Source organism: Mastigoproctus giganteus, chromosome 4 (genome assembly GCF_048544385.1).
Source record: "Mastigoproctus giganteus isolate SK-2022 chromosome 4, ASM4854438v1, whole genome shotgun sequence".
Taxonomy (NCBI): domain Eukaryota; kingdom Metazoa; phylum Arthropoda; class Arachnida; order Uropygi; family Thelyphonidae; genus Mastigoproctus; species Mastigoproctus giganteus.
Genome location: NC_143578.1, coordinates 109,799,616 through 109,817,261, shown reverse-complemented (window position 1 = coordinate 109,817,261; position 17,646 = coordinate 109,799,616). Strand labels below are relative to the sequence as shown.

General features: G+C 38.6%; 1 protein-coding gene across 1 annotated transcript in view; it reads right to left on the bottom strand.

The window, feature by feature from the left end:
- Window positions 1-17,646, bottom strand: part of unc-13 (protein unc13 homolog) — a 1,321,962-nt gene that overhangs the window by 1,124,877 nt on the left and 179,439 nt on the right. The window contains exon 7 of the mRNA XM_090372343.1: window positions 14,132-14,180. Coding sequence (XP_090228469.1) covers window positions 14,132-14,180 — 49 coding nt within the window. The remainder of the gene's footprint in view (window positions 1-14,131; window positions 14,181-17,646) is intronic.

The window sequence follows — 17,646 nt, the reverse complement described above, 5'->3', positions numbered from 1 at the left end:
CCAAACCCAAATAATGCAGCACATTGTACAATGGAATTGTAGAGGTTTATGCAGCAATACCGATGACATGTGTGATTTAATCTGTCAATATAGTCCTGTAGCCGTTTGCTTACAAGAGACTAATTTAACTCCACAAATAACACCATCAATCAAAAATTATACAATTTATACAGAAAAGATAAACTCTTCATTATCCGCACGTGGAGGCATTGCGATCTTAGTTGGCTATAAAATACCTTCTAGAAACATTCTGCTTCAGACCCATTTAGAAGCTGTTGCAGTACGTGTATCAGTTGGACAAATTCTAACTCTAGTATCACTGTACCTTTCACCCAACAATATGTACACATTCAAAGAATTAGAAGACCTCAAAACAAATACCATCACCTTTTTGTATCCTTGGTGACTTCAATGTGCATCATGCATTATGGGGATTAGCCCACATGGACAATAGAGGACTTGATAGAGACGATACTAGACCAACTTAATCTGACATTACTAAACACTGGTCAAAATACTTATTCTCGCTTTCCCATTGGATCTATGTCAGCAATTGATTTAACAATCTGTTCCTCCATATTGTATCCTAGTATAGAATGGATAGTTTTAAATGATCCACACAATAGTGATCATTTCCCAGTTGTATGCAGAATCCAAACACTACAAACCCTGTGCCCTGATCATTGAGTAAAATGGAAATTCTCAAAAGCAGATTGGGAAAAATATTAAACCCATCTTTCTTTTAACAGCCAATTGATTAAATTACAACTCACTGATGAAGTCACTGCGCATATTACTGAGGAAATACTAATCACAGCCTAGGAAGCAATACCTCAGTCCTCTGAATGTAAACACACAAATCTTAAACACTGGTGGAACAAAGCTTGTAACAATGCGAAAAAGGAAAAAAGTAAAGCTTGGAACCTCTTTCGGAAGTTTCCAACTACCAACAAACCTAATTCAGTATAAACGACTTAAGGCAAAAGCTCAACAAATTAGAAGAAATGCCAAAAAGGACTCATGGATACAGTTTGCCTTCACTATCACAAAGGATACAAGTAGTCGACTAATCTGGAAAAAGATTCGACAACTCAATGGTAAATATCTACCTCCTCCGGCTCCTATCTTAAACCAGAATGGACAGGAAATATCTTCTTCTCAAGAAATAGCTAACGCCCTTGCAGAGACTTTCAACCAAACACCTGCCAGTTCAGCATACGACAACTCCTTTTTTCAAATCAAAGCTCTAGGGGAAAGGTACAAAATCAACTTCCATACAATCCAAAATCATGCCTATAATCAACCATTGAACCAATTTGAACTGCAGACAGCATTAAACAGATCACCCAGTAGTGCAGCTGGACCTGATGGAATATATTATGTAAAGCTGCAACATATAAACAGTACTGCTTTAAATTTATTACTAATGTTCTATAATCGGATTTTTCTTGAAGATACATATCCTACTGCCTTGCATCACTCTGTTATTTTAGCCTTTCCTAAACTGGGAAAAGATCAATCGCTTCCACAAAATTACTGACTTATCTCCCTCACTAGCTGCCTACTTAAAACTTTTGAAAGAATGATACACAGACAGCCTACCTGGTTTCTGGAAACTAAAAAACCTTATGAGGAGTAATAAATTTGGATTCCTACAAAACAGATACACTTTTGATCTAATGGTTAAAGCCGAGACTAACATCTGTAATGCTTACGTCAAAAATGAACATCTTGTTATGGTAAGTCTTGATATCGAAAAGGCTTTCGACACTACCTGGATATTCAGAGAACTTTTTCCCCGTAGGATTGCGAGGGCACTTACCAGAATTCATCAGAAATTTTCTTCAACAGAAGACCTCTAAGGTCCACTATCAATCTGTACTTTCTTGGTTCTGCACACAAGAAGAAGGTGTCCCACATCAATACTTAGTTCTACCCTATTCTCACTTAGAATGAACAATATTAGCATTAGTAGAGGCATATGATGCAAGAAAGCAAGCTTATGCAGCATCAGCCAAAAAAAAAAAAAAAAAAGCTCCCACTGCACCCCTCCATTCGTTCCAAATACATATCCAGTTCAGCAATAAATTTATTTAGGCTATCAACTTCCACAACAAAAGAATGGAAGTCTGTCCCACCAATCAACTACCTGCTGACTAAAGGCAAACTTCCGCACATCTATCCTACAACTATCCTTCCTCAATTTGAATTTCTCAGGTGATTATTCTGAGCCAGAGGAAGAATCCCATCAGCATTGAGCATGCTCAAACCATTCAAGGCTTTATACACCTCAATCAGATCACCTTGCAGGTGCCTAGTCTCCAGACACTGTAATCTGCAAAATTTAAGCCTTTCTTCGTAAGAGCAACCCTTCTTTTCATTCACTAATCTTGTTGCCCTTCTCTGTACTCGTTCCAACAGCTCTACATTCTTTTAAAATGAGGCCTCCAGACCTGTATACAGTACTCAAGTTGTGGCCTGACCTTTGTCTTATACAAGGGAATAATCACCTCCTTATCCCTGCTAGAAAAATTCCTGTATATCATTAACAAGACACCATGAGCTATTCTTGCAGCCCGTCTGCAAGATATACCATCATCGATATCATTTACATCGATATCATACCTGATATACCATCATCGATATCATTTACATCAATATCATACCTGATATACCATCATCGATATCATTTATAAATACAGAAAACAACAATGGACCCAACGTTGAACCCTGAGGACTCCACTAATAACATTAGTCAACGAAGAGCAGTGTCCATTGAATACCACTCTGTCTGCTCCCACTCAACCATCCCTTTATCCATAGCAGCAATTTGCCTCCTATGCCACACTGCTCCAATTGGTGCAGCAGTCTTCCATGTGCAACAGTATGAAAACCCTTTCTAAGATCCAAATATATAAGGTGCTTGCACCTTCACGATGGTGGGACTGTTAGTAATCCTGGGTATAACCTCCATACACAAGTACATTGTGGGTGACCATCCAGGTGTGAACCAACGTAAGCAGGGGTCGAGGTGTGGCGCCCACACCACATGGAGGAACGCCACCCCTCTATGTTACCAGGCAGTACAAGGTGGTAGATGACTCTCATCAACCAGTGAAATACCACCACTTTGCTTATTGGAGGCTTGAAATGGTGGAACCCATGTTCAGTCACTAGAGCTAAGTTCCGGTCAACCCTTCCCCATCTCTTCCATCATGCAGTATGATTGATGACTTTTGAGGTTATGATGAACATCGTGGTGAGATCCAATATTCTTTACATTTCGAGGGTACAGCTCTAAAATGGTGTTCGGAGGCCGGCCGCTAGTTAGTACACCGGACCGAACCTATTGGTAACTCTCTAGGAGGCTTCCGGATCAACTAGTGTATAATCTTGCTACCTGTACTCTGCCAGATAGTGACTGGAGGGAGTCCGAGTAGTGTGTATGCGGGGAGCATTGTCGAGGCCACATTATGTCAAGGATCTGGGTATATTCTTACCATGTGTAAGCGATATCCAAAAATTTCATTACTTCATACAGCATGTCCCACCCACTTTTTCTTACTATTGAATACACCATGAATTGTCAAACTAATAGAGCAAGCTCATCTGCGAAAAGATCTAACCCTTCCAAGCACTTTCTAATTCATTTCACAAATATACGTGGTCTCAATTCTAATCTCAACGATGTCCATTTCCACTTGCAGTCTGCCAAACCCCATGTACTTTTTCTGACAGAATCTCAGTTATCGGTTGATTCAACTACTGCTCATCTCAGATGCCCAAATTATTCACCGTATGATTCTTTTCGCCTCAAAGGTGGTACTTGTGGTGTATATGTCTGTTCTGATATTCCCTGTCAGAGACTTGGCAATTTGGAGTCTCCTCTCTTTGATCTTCTCTGGCTTAAAATCTCTCTACCTCATTGTGTCAATGAGGTAGAGAGATTTGCTACTTGTCAAATACATCTGTTGTCTCTACTGTTCTCCCAACTCCACTAATCACTTGGAGCTCTTTGACTTCCTCTCTTTGCAACTTGACTTTCTACAGTCCAACTTTCCTAACCGTGAGGTAATTTTCCTTGGTGATTTTAATGTTCACAACTCCAACTGGCTTTCGTTTTCTATTCACACCGACCAAGCTGGTCGAGATGCTGAGGCTTTTGCAATTACTAATGATCTTGCACAGATTGTTCATTTACCGAAAAGAATACTGGACAATCCTAATCATACAGCCAATACACTTAATCTTTATCTCACAAACAACCCTTCTAAGTACACGGTCGAAGTGAGAGGTCCTTTAGGCACTTCAGATCACAACTTGGTGATTGTCTCTTCTCCAATGGAACCTTTATCTCATGGCTATTCCCAACCTCGTGTTGTTTGGCATTACAAGAATGCAAAATGGGATGACCAGCGAGACTTCTTTTCTTCTTTTCCTTGGTTGGATTACTGTTTCAAAAGTTCTGATGTCAACGTTTGCTCAGATCGTGTCAGTGAAATTATTCTTGCAGGAATGGAATCCTTTATTCCACACTCCACTTTAAAATATCTTCCTTTACCTAAACCTTGGTTTTCCAATAAATGTGCCAAGGCTGTTCAAGAGAAGAATGTTGCATATTGTAATTGGCTTGTTTCTAATTCTTCAGTTTCACTTTCTGCCTACACCAAAGCTCACAACAGTTGTAAAGCAGTTATTAACCAGTCCAAACTAGATTCTGAACAGGGTAAGAGTAGAAAACTGCTTCTTGCCCTAATGGTAGCCGAGCATTCTGGTCTCTTGCCAAAGCTATTGGCCGCAACTTTTGCCCATCTCTGCTCCCACCTCTGTCCAAAGCAGATGGTTCTGTTGTCACTTCAGCCAAGGAAAAAGCTGTCCTGCTAGCATCCCATTTTTCTTTCAACTCATACATTAATGATCTTGGTAAAACACTCCCACTATTCCCAACACGCTCCATTCAATGCCTTGTGTGGTCTTCCGTCAAAAGGATGTCAGAAGGATTTTGATGAATCTTGATGCTAAGAAAGCTCCAGGTCCCGATGGTATTGTTCAACTTGTTCTCAAAACATGTGCTCCCGAATTTACTCCTATTCTTTTCTGCCTTTTTTCCCTTTCTTATTCCAAAGGTGTTTTTCCTTCTGCTTGGAAATTTGCTCATATCCAGCCAGTTCCTAAAAAGGGTGACAAATCACTCCCATCCAATTATCGTCCCATTGCAATTACTTCTACTCTTTCTAAAGTAATGGAGAAATCAATTAACCGCCAAATTTTAAACTACCTAGAAACCTTCCATCTGATCAACGATCACCAGTATGGATTCCGTCAGTATCGATCCACTGGTGATATTCTGGCTTATGTTACCCATTTATGACTAATTCAATGGAAAGGTTCGGTGAAACACAAGTAGTTGCTCTTGACATCTCAAAGGCTTTTGATTGTGTTTGGCATAAAGGTCTTCTAAACAAGCTTCCATCTTATGGTTTGCCAACTGTTTTTTGTAATTGGTTATCCAGTTTTCTCTCTGATCGCTCACTGAGATTGATGGTAGATGGCTCTCTGTCTTCTAACTTCTACAATAATGCCGGTGTCCCCCAAGGTTCAGTTCTTTCCCCACACATTTCCTCTTGTATATTAATGACATTCTTCCATTGACTGGAAATCCTATCCATAATTTTGCCGATGATAGCACATTGCATTCCACTTTCCATTTTGAGAAACCTTGTCCTGCTCAATCAGCTTCAACGTCTCGAAAATCTACTACCATTCCTTAAATGCCTATCTTCAGGTAATTCTCCAGTGGGGCAAAGACAACTTAGTTGATTTCAACCCTTTTAAATCTCAGTCTTGTCTTATATCTCGCAAAAAAGGATTCTTCTGCTCCTATGCTTATCTTTAGTGACACTCATTTCTAGGCAAAATGATATATCTCTTTTGGGGATTACCCTGACTTCTAATCTCTCTTGGCACAAGCACATTACAAATATTGCTTCTTCTGCATCTAAAAAACTTGGTTTTCTCTTTCGCTCTCAGCGTTACTTTTCTTCCAAACAGCTGTTCACCATTTATAAATCGCAAATCTGCCCTGCGATGGAATATTGTTCCCACACCTGGGGTGGTGCCCCCAAAACCTCTCTCAGGCTTCTAGATTCCATTCAGAAGAGGGCAGTTAGGTTAATTAACGACTATCTCTAACAGAGTCTCTTCACTCGCTGTCTCATAGACGTACTGTTTCTGCTGCATGCCTCTTCTACAGATACTTCCATGGGCACTGTTCTTCTGAATTGGCTTCTATAATTCCCGCTCTCTCTTTCAAAACAGTCCGAAAATGTGCCGCCACCAGCCAACGTCCATTTACTGTCCAACTTCAAACTCACAGAACCAACTTTTCATCTTCCTCGTTTATTCATTCAACTGCCATTTTCTAGCACAACCTTCCTTCATACGTCTTTCTTGAAAATTACAGTCTACAGAAGTTCAAGTCTAATGTCAACAAATATCTTCTTTCGTCTTCTCAACCTCTAACCCAAGCAGGGTATTAAGTACTATAGGTTCTAAAACAAAAAGTACCTATACGTAACAATGATCCTTGAGAATGAAAAAAAAAATAGTATGGAAAACATATTTATTTAAAAAAAGGTTGTTTAGGCATGGGTAATGCACTTTCATCATTTCTACTACCCAGGTAGTATGAATCTCATATTGTGAATGAAACTTCAGAACGAGTGGCCGAGGTATTGCACTGCTTTGAATAAATAACTTCACCAGAGTAATGTTACTTATTCTCGGCGGATTGCACTGTTTTGAAGCTTGTTGCTTACTCATTGGTGGGTGGCCAGCTGTTGCAATAGTCACAACCCAGTTATGAAGTATAACTCCACAATACGAGAGATGCTTGGCGGTGTGCTTGGTTTAATCTTAAACTATTTCTTGACTAAACGTCCAAGAGTATGAAAAAGGTTGTTTATGCATGGGTAATATTCCATCGTTTCTACTACCCAGGTAGTATGCATGCATCTGATTATACCTCTCATTACCCACGCATAAACAACCTTTTTCATACTCTTAAGAAATTAAGTCAAGAAATAATTTTAGATATTTATTTAACATGATATACTGTAAGATGGTAAAGTAATTATAAGGAATCGTGGGCGATTTCTTTGGCAATTCTTTACTTTTTATTTAATTTTAGTTTATTTTCTTGTTTTTTATTAGTTATATTTTGTAGTTTACAATAATATACCTATGTAAATCTAAGCAGAAGCCATTGCGGAATTTTTAGTGCAAACCCCCTGGAACATTTTCACGAACCCCTGGGGGTCCGCGAACCACCAGTTGGGAACCGCTGCGGTATATGATCCTGCTCAGATAGTTGCCAAACAGAAGGAATATTTTGCATCTACATTCACACATGAGGAATTATGTAAGGAAGTGGAGAACAGAAGAAGCTTTGATTTTGTAATAACTAAGCATAAAGTGGAGGAGAAATTGTTGAAGTTAAACATAAGAATGGCACCTGAAGCAGATCTGATCTATCCAATTATATTAAAGGAGGTAGCGAAGGAAGTAAGACCCTTAGCCATAATTATGTGAGAATCCTTCGGTTCAGGGGATGTTCCTGCTGACTGGAGATCTGCAAATGTGTCTCCAAATCACAAAGGGGGATTAAAGGATGACATGAGTAAGTACAGACCTGTTAGTTTACATTCTGTTTGGGGGAAAATAATGGAGTCACTGGTTAAAGAAGCCTTGCAGGATCATCTAGACAACACTGCAGTAATAATTCCGACACAGCATAGGTTTGTTAAGGGGAAGCCTTGTCTGACCAATTTGATTGGATACTATGATGTGGTCACAAAGGAACTGGATGTAAAAAATAAATTTGATATCTTATACTTGGATTACAGGAAAACTTTTGATATTGTTGCACATGGAAGGCTACAGTACAAATTGGAGCAGTATGGCATTAAGGGCAAGTTGCTACAGTGGATAAAAGATGGTTCAGTGGGAGAAGACAGAGTGGCAATCAATGGACACTGCTCTTCATGGACTAATGTTATTAGTGGAGTGTTGGGTCCAATGTTGTTTTCTGTATTTATCAATGATACTGATGAAGGTATATTAGGCTTAATGCTGAAGTTAGAATATGATACAAAGGTTGGCTCAGTTGTTAATGACAGTAATGACAGTATTCTACTGCAACAGGATCTAGAAACGTTCTGCAGATGGGCTGAAAAGTGGCAACTGAAGTTTAACATTGACAAATGCAAAGTACTGCATATGGGTAGCGGTAACCCAAAAGAAACATACCAACTGTGTTTGTTATTTGGTTTTTAGGAGCATTAGCAACTAAGGCCATATTGCTCTGGGATATGCGATGGTCATTCCCTGACCTTTCCACATTCTCCATATTTGGTGGTGATGGGCTCGAACTCCGGTCTAATCAAGAAGCATGTGCTACGCACTGCTGCTCCTTCCCACCTGGCTACGGAGGCGCCTGCCAACTGTGTGGTACTGCACTTATGGTGATAGAAAATGAAACAGACCTATGAGTGATTGTGCAGTCAGATATGAAATTTTCTGAGCAGTGCAGGCAATTTGCCAGAGCAAGTCATGGATGGAGTCTTGCAATGATATACAGGAATTTTGTAAGCAGGGATAAGGAGGTGATTATCCCCTTGTATAAGGCAATGGTCAGGCCACACCTTGAGTACTGTGCACAGATCTGAAGGTCTCATTTTAGGAAGGATATAGAATTGCTAGAATGAGTACAGAGAAGGGCACCAAGACTGGCAAGGGGGAACAAAGGGGTGCTCTAAGAAAAGCTTAAGTTCTGGAAATTGCAGCGTTCTAGAGACTAAGCATCTGCAAGATGATCTGACTGAGGTGTATAAGGCCTTGAATGGATTGAATAGGCTCAATGCTGATGGGATTCTTCCTCTTGCTCAGATTACAAACCCAATGGGTCATAAACTGAAATTGAGGAAAGACAGTTGTCGTACAGAGGTGCGGAAATTTGTCTTTATCCAGTGGGTAGTTGATTGCTAGAACGAACTTCCATCTATCATTGTGGAAGTTGACAACTTAAATAAATTCAAGGAACAAGTGGATAAACATTTGGAGTGAATGGATTGGTAAAATGGGAATGTGGTTGTTGTTTTTTTGTTTTTTTTTTTTTGGCTGATGCTGTATAAACTTGCTTTCTTGCATCATATGCCTCTATTAATGCTAATGTCATTGCCAACTTTAAGCAAAAATACCACAAGCTAATTTTTAGGCAATGCTTTCATGCTACTGATGGTGATGACAAATCCACCCTCAAAGAATTCTGGAACCTTACAGCACATCAAAGATGCTATAAATAATGTTGGAAAAGCTTGGCAGGATATTAGCACTAAATGTCTGGCATCAGGATGAAAAAAACTTTTTTACCTCCCATTTCTGCAGATTCAGAGGAAGAGAAGAGACAAGAACAAGAATAAATTCTGCAGCTTCGTGAAAAGTCTGTAGGTAAGTAGAAACTAAAGACAATTCTGTTGTATCAGAATCAGCAGTTCCCCAGTGTGAGTCAAGATTGACAGCAGAAAATATGAGAAAAGTCATTACAGTAGCAAAGCAGTTAAAGACAATGCATGGAGAAACTGATTTACTCCAAGACAGCATTTTGAAGACTACCAATTTTTTGGAATCTGCAGTGGGACTGTAGAGGGTCATTTCGCATGAGCTTGTAAAACCCAAGCAGACTAAGTTGGATTCCTACTTCCATAAGACCTTGTACTTCAGCCACAGAGTAGCAACACCCTCGGGTCTTTAACTTCAAAATGATCTAATTTATTATTTTAACCACAAATATATTTCATTACTTTTCACTGTAATCTGCTAGCATTGGCGAAAGTGTTGATTTTCTCTAGGGCTAATTTAACTACATACAATTCTGCAGTGTAACTGCTACATTCAACTGGAAGTGACAGGGAGACTGTTAAAGAAGGAAAGACAGTCACGGCCCCAACAGAAGAACTTGTTTTTGAGCCGTCTGTATATATTAGCCAGCTTTGAGTATTAAGAGGGCATGTTCTTCATGTATTTGTTTTATATTTTTGCCCACCAGGGATTTCTTTCCCCATTGTTGAAAGTCACCAATCAGTTAGAATCTGATTGGTGATGTAAGTGGTTAGATCATCAATTGACTGTTTTTCAACATAAAGCCTGTTAGGCAGAAGAGTCATCCCAAATAGCATTTTTAAACTTCCAAATGGATCACTGATCAGGATTTGGAGTTGCCCGTTTGTAACGTGCAAATAATAGGAAAAGGATTGCTATTAAAGGGATCGGTTAACACTGACCATGTCAGGAATGGAAAGATGGACAGTGAATTGTTTGTTTTAGTTAGTTGGCGCATCGGCTTCTGTGGCCATAATGCACCTCCCAAGGTTTTTTCAGTACTCTGATCCAAGCCCGAGGCAGGATTCAAACCTGCGACCTTTGGGCTGCCAGGTAGGCACTTTACCCACCTGGCTAGCCCGGTCGGCTGGATGGTGAATAGATTGATAAGTCAATTACAGAAGTAGATCCTGTAGGGAGGTGGATGTAAGTGGGAGAACCAGAGTTTAGTAAATTTAGATCATTATTGTTCAAAAATTCTTCAATCAATTTGCCCCTTGCATCCACTGTAGTGGATACCCACAATGGATGGTGGCCATTAAAATCACCTAAAAGACAAATTGACATTGGGAATTGTTTAATGAGGTTGTCCAGTTCTGAATGGGGAAATGGTATTGATAGAAGAATATAAATGTAAACAAGGGTAACTGAAACACCAACTGCAATACCGACTGCCACAGCTTCTAGAGTGGTTTGTAACTGAATGTGCTTGGACAGTGTGTTAGAATTAATAAGAATGGCTACTCCTCCACGAGTGGGAGACTCAGAGATCCTATCTTGTCTGTAGATGATATAATTTGAAAGTTTTGGTGAAACATGAAGTGGCAAGAAAGTTTCCTGTACACATACACCTATAGGGTTGAACTGAACAAGTAAATCCTTTAGGTCATCAGAATGACTAACTAGTCCTCTGCAATTCCATAGTATGACGTTGTGCCTCATTTTGGCTGAGACTTTTAACTGAGGATGATTCTTCTTCTGACTGTTTTTTTGCATGAGGAGCATTTTTTGCATTCTTTTTTTGAGAAGATGGGGCATCCAGTATCCATAGTGTCATTTGCATGAAGTTCTAGTATGGGTTCCTCATAATCTGAGGGTACATGTACTTCCATACTGTTTGTGGTTTTCATGCTGTCTTTAGGTTTCAGTTTTTAACAATCATGCGAGACCGTTGGAGTGCCAGCTGGAATGCTAATTGGAGTGTTGGTTACTTCACTGGTTTTAGTTTGAGGAGTGTCCTTTCCAGAGTTTGATAGTGTTGTTTTAACTCAGTTGCCTAGAGATGTGCTAGGGAGTATTGATACATCTGTTGGAGCTGCTGTTGGGTGCTTCGAGTGTGACATACATAAGAACGACTGGGCAGGGTCAACACAACTTGTCTGTGTGCCTCAGGATGTCACTTTATGTTCTATTTTATATTTTTTGAATTTTCTTGGCTGTTTTCCACATTTAGCAAGATTTAGAAAAGGCTGGGTGATTTCCTTTGCAGCTGGGCCAAATGGGAGTTGAGGCTGAACAATGTTTGTGTATGCTCCTTGGAACCACAAATAGGACAAATGGCATCACCTCTACATGCCCACTAGGAATGTCCATATTTCTGGACATTCCCAGCGGAATATCCAGAACAATGAATGGGATTAGGAATATAAGGCCGAATTCGGCAGTTTAAACAGCCAGCTTTTACTGAGGATGGCAAATCTGGGGTACTGAAAGTTAAAATGATGAATCTAGTTGGGACAAGATTTCCATCTTTTTTAGCCATTATGTGTTTGGTGCTGATTACTTTTTCATTACTCAGTTCTTGAACTAATTTCTCTTCAGATACTGTAAGTAGGTCCTGTTCGGTTATGACGCCTTTCGAGGAATTTAAGGTGTTATGTGGAGTAACAGATACTGGCAGCCCACCAAATGTCATTGTTTTGAGCAGCCACTCGGAATATTTGGAGTTGGCTGTTTCAATAAGGAGGTCTCCGGATTGCAATCATTTAACCATTTTTGGTGTTCCAGCAATGGATTCCAAATATCTCTATATTACAAATGGTGACAATTTGCCCATATACTGGGTAGAGAGGGATGTATAACAAGAAAATGTGGCATGTCATTGCACTGCATTTCACTTCGGAGCCTTTTCGGTTGATTACAGTCATTATCAGTCAATGTGTCTGGTCTGGAGTTTGAAGGCTCTAGAGGTGGATACTCGTTTGAATCCACGGTTACTCCTTTTAGCCCTGGAGGATAACTTTTCCCCCAGGTTACCGGCCCCACCACGGGGAGGGAGGGAGGAGCAGTGCCCCTCGGAGGACAAGCAGTTGAAGTGTTAGTTGATTAGTAGAACTAGAAATATAGGAAAATAAAGGAAGGTGTGTTTCCTTTCTGTGCTCTAACTTGTGACTTTCAAGTATAGAACTGATTTTAAAGGACTGTTAAAGGAAATGTAGGAAATTAAAAAGAAATAACTTCAATCACTTATCAAGAGCATTCTATAAATCACAAGAATATTGCTTGGCCTCAAAATATGTTTGGTACCCAGGGCCCTGCATATAGCAAGACCTATTACCCAACAGATGTATTCAAAGTAGCATGAGATGTAAAGTTGGTGGGAATTCTATAGAAAGTACAGATTTTTAATAGACGATTCACTGTGAATGACCAAGTGCTTCCATTTCAACAAGTAATGTATGTGTTATTCCCACAGGGCTCGTTTTGGCCCTGTGGGAATAACTTTTCCCATAAAGTAGCTGCTCCTGCCTCTCCACAATAAGTAGTTGGGTTATCTTAATCAGTATCTATGGCCAGAAAACTCTGCAAACTTTTCTGCACCAAGAAAGGTGATAACTTACTAAAAGGACTATTGTTTTATGAGTGCAGAACGAGGAAATGAGGGGTTTGCATTGTTGGCAGTGTCCCTTTCATGAGAATCAAGATGATCCACTGGTACTGAACTAGTATAGTCCGTATTTGGCTCGTTTTGGCCCTGTGGGAATAACTTTTCCCATAAAGTAGCTGCTCCTGCCTCTCCACAATAAGTAGTTGGGTTATCTTAATCAGTATAATTAGAATCTAATGCTATTTGGAAAGTTAAATGCATTTAAATAAGGCACAAAGACTTTCTTTTTAAGCAATTTTTATTTCTATTTAATAAGGCATATTGATGAAGAGTCAAATAAGAAACAAACTCAGTATCTTGAACTACATGCATTAAGAGGGGCACCAAAAAATTGGCCATATAACGATAAGTCGGAAAACTAAATACCTTTACTTAATTTAAAGTCAAAAAGGACTTTTTTTATTATTATTATTATTTTACGTTTCATTTCAACTGCAGAATAGAAAAGATTATTTCACATACCATTTCATTTATAAGCAGCATAATACCATACACGCTATCATAGTGACCGGTATACTTACTCAGCATAACAGTTTTATGTTATGATCAAATCCTTAAAACAGGCTTTAATCTCTCAGTTGCAAATGTTATTCCAATTCCTATGCATAATATATAATCATTATATGCTACGTACTACTACCACTTAGGTGGCTGTACTGATGGTTCATTGCTATCTCATTGGTGGGAGACTAACAACCTACTGGCACACATGAGAGATAACCCAGTAATGATTTAATTAAGATGAGAGATTTATAACAGTCTACATTAAAAAATGAGGCTGGTTAACAACTTGTCCTATTAAAAATTGGATAAGGAATTTCATCATAATGAAAAGCCTATTTTAAATACTTATGTTCCTCTCATAAAACAGCAAACTCATTTAAATTCCAACACTGTTTCTGCTCACATTATTATAAATATCACTGTTCACTCAGTGAAGAGACAAGCTGTAAATCAACTCATTTTTGAAGGAAAATTCTTTTCATCTACATTTATGGAAAAGTATATTATTTTAGTTAAAAAAATTGACTTTTTAAAATTACTGTTTACAACCTTAACTAAAAAATTAATAACTAAATATCTTACAGTTAAGTGAATAGAGATGTCTCCTGTCTTGTTCCCGAATATTCATCATCTGGAATAAAAATAAAGTGATGGATTTGATGATAACCACAGTTATTCTAGAAAATACAGTAACAAAATAATATAGTAATAATAATATAACCACCATTGAACTGTTATTTTACAAAACAGTTCAATGGTTAAAGAAAACAAACAAAAAAAAAAAAAATCCTCAAGTCTTTGTGGTGCAGAAACAAGTAATAGCGAATTATATTTTCTAACAAAGTTATTAATTTATAAATAATTAAAAATGCTTATATGCTTTCTAATTTTTGGTTTCCAGGACTTTTTTTGCCTAAAACAAGGAGACATCTATAGATATAAGAATTTAAGATATGAAATGGCAACATTTTTATGTTCAACGATTTGAATCCTAAAAAGAAATATTCCTAATTTACTCCTTTTAATATTTATGTGAAATTATCCATAAAACTGGCATATTATAATAGTTTTATTATTTGTTTCTGAGCAGGAAAAGAAAGATCAATTCTAAAGCAGAAGCTGATAATTAGATATATCAAGGTTATCCCAAAAATAAAGTCCACTGCACACATGATTCTCACTCCATATGTTTACACAACTGACACATATCAGGATAATAATTTTTGTAGTTTAACTTCAACATTAGCATGCTTGAAACAGAGTTCATGCATTGAATATTTGCACTGAGGCTTTTAAAAATGGATCAGGTCATATTATAGTTTCAAATCAAAAATCTTTAATCAAAATTAAAGCATTATGTGATCAAATGTTGACACAATTTTTATGAATTGTTGAGGGAAGTGTGTAGCGAGTTAGCAGTAAATCTTTTGTAGATAGTAAAAAAATTTAACAATGGTTGCAAAAGGTTTAGTCAACATAAATGTCATATTGAAGATGAGCAATGCTCAACCAGACTAAGATCATCTAAGGAAAACACACTGGCAGAAATTATCACCACCATTTTGGAAGAAAAGAGTCATATGACCTAAGAATTTTAACTGAAGTGTTATAAAAACAAAAGTTCAGCCCAATGGTCACACATTTGTTTCCAGGTGAACGAGCAAGGCATAAAGAAATTTCAGTGCCGTTACTTACATGTTACTGACAAGAAAGTGCAGTTTCAAGAAAACACTGTTGCCACTGATGACGCATGACCATATGACTTTAAACCTCAACTGATGTTGAAATCAGCTCCCTGGACACATCAATCTTCATCAAACCGTCTCTAAATTTCACCTGAAACAATCCAGGGCACAACAAATAGTCAGTTGCCTACAATTATTGTCACTGTTCATGTGTCAATCAGAAGATCAGTAACCAGAAACTACTATGCAACATAATAGGACTATAAGGGAGGTGAGGTAGTGCCACCCACTTAGATCGGCGAAAACAGGCTGTACAGGTTGTGTGACATGAGTCCTTAAATCTGAAAATTTTTCAGAAGTAGTAAAGGCATGTGAGGCAAAAAAGCAAGCATATGAGCTTATGTACCATCAGCCAAAAAAAAAAACAATTTCACACATCCATTCCCTCTAAAAGTTTGTCCATTTGCTCCTTGAATTTATTTAGGCTATCAACTTCCACAATGACAGAGGAAGTTTGTTCCAGCAATCAACTACCCACTGACTAAAAACAAATTTCCGCACATCTATTCTACAACTGTCTTTCCTCAATTTGAATTTATGCCCCCTTAAGGTTTGTAATCTGAGCAAGCGGAAGAATCCCATCAGAATTCAGGGTGCTCAACCCATTCAAGGCCTTATACACCTCAATCAGATCACCTCACAAGTGCCTAGTCTCCAGCGTCTGCAATTTGCAGAATTTAAGCCTTTCTAGTAAGAAGACCCCTTCGTTACCCTCACCAATCTTGCTGCCCTTCTCTGTACACACACAAGCAACACTATATCTTCCAAAAAATGAAGCCTCCAGACCTGTACTCAAGGAGTAGCCTGACCACTGCATTATACAAAGGGATAATCACCTCCTTTTCCCTACTAGCAAAACTCCTGCATAACATTACGTTGGCATTCGAGGTGAGCGGACACGCTTAGACAGGGCTCCTCAGTTAAGTGGTTTACTTTTGGATAGTGCTTTTAAATATTTGATTTATTTAGATATTGTTGGATTATTTTTTTATAGGTTTTCCTGTAACTGTTTGATTTTAATAATATTATAGATATAATTTTTTAAAGTTACTTTCATCGATATTTATTTAATTTTATAATGGTTGTTACGAGATCTGCCTTAAACACGTCACAGGGTATCGTGACTCACACGGAAATAGCAGATGGCGATTTACGGGTGAGTCATGATTTAATCCGTTGTGGAACCTGTGGAGTGTTTTCCAAGGTCGACCTGGTGACTAATCCTACCTCACCTGGGGATTCTTTTCTTTGTGATCGATGTAAGGAGTGCACCGATCTTAAATTACAATTTGGTGCACTGATGGAACAATTTGAGTCCCTGAAAAAACGAGTGCTTGCCCTCGAAAATAATGCTTCTGGGAGCTCGTCAGGGACTCAAAACTCCAGCAATCTACCAAGTGATGCACACCCGATTCGAGCCTCAAAACAGAAAAACCAAGTGCAAACTACTCTGGTTAAAAAGGACATTGTTTTATTAGGAGACTCCATTGTCAGGGAAACGGGGAATATTTTTTGTAATAAAGATAGGTGGAGCAGAACCAGGGTATGTCTGCCGGGAGCAACTATTGATGATGTCACCAACAGACTGTCAGATTTTAAAGGGGGTAAGGAAAATATTATTATTCATGTGGGGACAAACGATATTAAACGTACACGATCTGACGATTTGCTGGAAAAATACAGGACCATGCTGAGGAAATGTCGCGAGCTAGGCCATAATGTCTATGTGTCTGCAATTCTGCCCAGACACGATAGGAGGGATTATATGTTAAGAGCCTTGTGGATTAACTCAAGACTTGAAGGAATCTGCAAGGCTTTAGGGGGTAAATTTCTATCAGCATGGCCCACACTTGTAGGTAGAAGGAATTTGTTTTGTAGAGATGGGATACACTTAAACAAAGGTGATGCAAAAGTTTTTGCCAGTATTATTGAGGATACCTTAAAGGCTCAGGGAAACTGCTAGTTAGGGGGGATGTGGGTAATACTGACACGCGTTTATCTGATAATATTGGTCAATGTAACTCTTGCACATACCTTAAGAGTTCTTATCTGTTACCCCAAGTGGACGTATTATCTAGATGTTCTGGGGCCAAAGACGTTTCACGTGAGCAGGTAGCTAATATCAGGGAAGAGAGCCTAAAAAACTTCAAGGGTTGTGTTAGGGTTGTTAAATATACAAGAACAGTAAATCTTAATTGTTTAAACAGTAACGTTAGAAGTGTCGTCAATAAAATGAGCGAATTCGAACTGCTGGTTAAAACAAGCAACGCGGACATAATAGGGCTTACAGAGACGTGGTGCCACCCGGAAACTGGGGATGATGAGTTTCAGTACGGCTTGTATAATGTATTT